The sequence below is a fragment of the Athene cunicularia genome, assembly GCF_003259725.1.
Source record: "Athene cunicularia isolate RWA chromosome 20 unlocalized genomic scaffold, athCun1 chr20_part2, whole genome shotgun sequence".
NCBI lineage: Eukaryota > Metazoa > Chordata > Aves > Strigiformes > Strigidae > Athene > Athene cunicularia.
Window position 1 is genome coordinate 1,153,721 of NW_020799126.1, and position 2,774 is coordinate 1,156,494.

The 2,774-nt window shown below is 67.1% G+C and overlaps 1 protein-coding gene across 1 annotated transcript in view; it reads right to left on the reverse strand.

Annotated features, from left to right (window-relative positions):
- RSPO4 (R-spondin 4) overlaps positions 1–2,753 on the reverse strand; it is a 3,674-nt gene extending 921 nt beyond the window's left edge. Inside the window, exons 1-2 of the mRNA XM_026862368.1 lie at positions 2,605–2,753; positions 5–119 (exon numbers count right to left, since the gene is read on the reverse strand). Of these exons, the coding sequence (XP_026718169.1) occupies positions 5–119; positions 2,605–2,683 (194 nt within the window). The 5' untranslated portion in view covers positions 2,684–2,753. The remainder of the gene's footprint in view (positions 1–4; positions 120–2,604) is intronic.
- Positions 2,754–2,774: the final 21 nt, after the last annotated feature.

Sequence of the window (2,774 nt, forward strand, 5' to 3'; positions counted from 1 at the left end):
GTACTGGCGGATGCCGTCCCTCCAGATGAGCAGGAAGAGCCGGTGGTGGCAGGTGATGCAGCCGTTGTCCTCCGAGCACAGGACGCAGCCCGTGCAGTTCTCCAGCAGGCCGGCGCTCGCTGCGGGCACAAAGGGGCTGGGGCACGGCTGCAGGACACGTGCACGGCATGGCCGAGGCGTCGCCGAGGGTCCCGGCCCCCATGGCAGCCCCTCGCCGGCCCGCGGGGGTGACAGTGGGACCTGTCCCCCTGCAAACGCCTCCCTCACGCAGCTCAAGCATCGCCACCTCCATCGCCCCGGGGGCCGGGGCCGGGGGTTCACCCCACGCCCAGCTCTGCCCAGGGGTGCCAGCCTGAGCCCCCTCCCTACGCTCACCCATGGGAAGCATCCCAGCGAGGGTGGAAATGCTCTGACCCTGGATGAATTACCTGATGCCTGTTCTGCATCAGGGGACAAATTGCGTTTTGGAAAAGATCAAGAGGAGCCGAGATAAGGATCTGTCTGGTTGCTCAAGAGCCTCCACGGCCTCCCTGGCTGCCTTCGCTGTGCTCCCGACCTGCGACAGGTGGGTTCTGCTCCCAGGGACAAGGACGGGGTGTCAGCCCCCCGCCGTCAGCCCGCAGAGACCCTGCCCACCGCTCCTCCCCAACCCCGGAGGAAGGCCGCCCGGAGAGGTGCCCCTGTCGCTGAGCGGGCAATGGGCAGCCAAACGAGCCGGGTGCTGCCCGGCACGGACACGGGTTTCACCCCGGGAGCGATCCCCGGCGTGGACCCTCTCTGGCCCCCGGGAGGTGCCAGCAGAAGGAGCCCCACGGCTGCGGCGGCCGGGGCAGAGGCTGGTGGAAAGCTCAGCTCGGTGCCGGGGAAGCGGGGGGAGATGCTGGCAGACGACACCTCACAGCCCTGCGCGCTGGTCCCCAGCGTTCCCAGTCCAAGGCAGTCCCTGGCGCAGTGGTGCCAGGCTGCTGTCCCCATGCTGCCTCACCCCGGTCCCCTCACCGGGGCGCCGGGGCTCGGGCGGCAGCGCGGCGTGGCCAGGAGGCTTCGTTAGGGCCGCGTCTGCTGGGAGCGCGCTAACGAAGCACCTTGGATCCATTAAGTTGTTATGGTCTCCGTTACATATTTACCCAACGCTGACAACATTTGTGTTCCTGGCTGCAGCTGGAGCAGCTTCCCTCGAGACCGGGGGATTTACGAGCCTCTTTCCCTTCCCTAATTCTTTTTGATGATTTTTAATTTTTTTTCTTGCCGCTCTCCTTCCAACCCGCTTCTGGGGCAGGGAAGGTGGGGAGCCCTGCGCAGGCTCCGGGGCCTCCTTCCCATCACCGGTTTTAAAAATAATCCCGTGGTGTGGAGCCGGCACGGCACGTGCCTCCGCCGCCGGGAGTAGTGCCGGGGAGCCGGCTGTGCCGCACGATGGGACGCGGCTCACGCCGAAACCGTGGGACTGGGGAAAATGGGGAAACTGGGGCCGCGTGGTGGGTTCACCTCCCCCTGCCCAGCAGCGATTGCAGACCTGGGGCGCCGGGCCGAGCTGCCAGGCACTGGGCAGGGGGCACAGGGGGTACCGGGGTGTCCGGTAACCAGCTGGCCCAGATCAACTGCGGGGCACGGCCGGAGGCAGGTCCCGGCAGCCGTGGGGTGGCCTTGGGGTGCTGCCCTGTCCCTCCCAGTCCCCGGAGGCCATGCGGGCCCTTCAGCACTGGTTATACGGGGAGAGATTCAAGGCAGGGAGGTGAGACCAGAGTCCTGGGTGCTGCCAGGACCGGAGGGCCCCGCGCATCCCGGCACACCAGGCCGCTCGGCATCACGCATCAGTGGCCGGAGCACTGGCCCCGTGGCCCCCGAGCCCCTCTCAGTGCCAGGCTGTTTCCCAGCAGAGGCGTTCCGGCTGCCAGCCCGGCCACCCGCATCCCCTCACGCACCCGCTGACTCTTTGACGCGTGACGGCCGCAGGGAAAGGCTGTCCAGGCTCCAACCCCCGTCCCGCCAGGTCCTGTCCCTGCCCACTCCCGCTCCAGTTCCAAAAGCGACCTGCTCCTGGCACAGAGCCGAGCAGCAGCCCTGGCCCCATGCCCGGCTGGCATTGCCCGGTGAGGAGACACGAGCGGGTGCCCGCCGGAGGGGTGCGTGTGCCTCGGCACACATCCTGCCCTTGCCCTGGCGCCGAGCAGCGGCTCGGCAGGGGCGGGGGGGCCGGGCAGTGCCTGCAGTGGCTCCGAGCATCCTTCCAGGAGGTTTTACTCCCCAAACACTTCATGCATTAAGCAGAGAAGGGAAATCTTGGAAAATCAACCCATTCTGCACGAGCCCCACTGTGCCTGGCTCTCCTGGGGTTTGTAAAGCTGGTCCCTGTGCCAGCCAGTGTCCCCCTGTCCCCAGGGCAGGGCTGGCATCGGGCAGGCGATGCCGTGGGGTTGGGCATCGCCTTCTCCACGCACCCACCCCGAGGTGACAACGGGACCCGAGGGGCCGGGTCGCTCCTTCCAGCCCCGTTTCACAGGTCCTGCCCGCTCCGCGCAGGCAGCGCCAGGGGAGGCAGCTCCGTGTCCCCCAACCGCCCCACGGTACCTGAGCGGGACGAGCCGGCCACACGCACCGTACCTTGCTTCTTCCACCGGTTCTGCGTGAGCATTTCCATGGAGCTGATGAATAACAGCAACATGAATATTATCCACTGCATCTGGGCAGGAGTGATTTCGGGCAGGGAAGAAATCAAATCATCCAAGCGGCTGGCGGGCTCGCCTCCTGCCAGAGCCAGCCGAGGGGCGGTG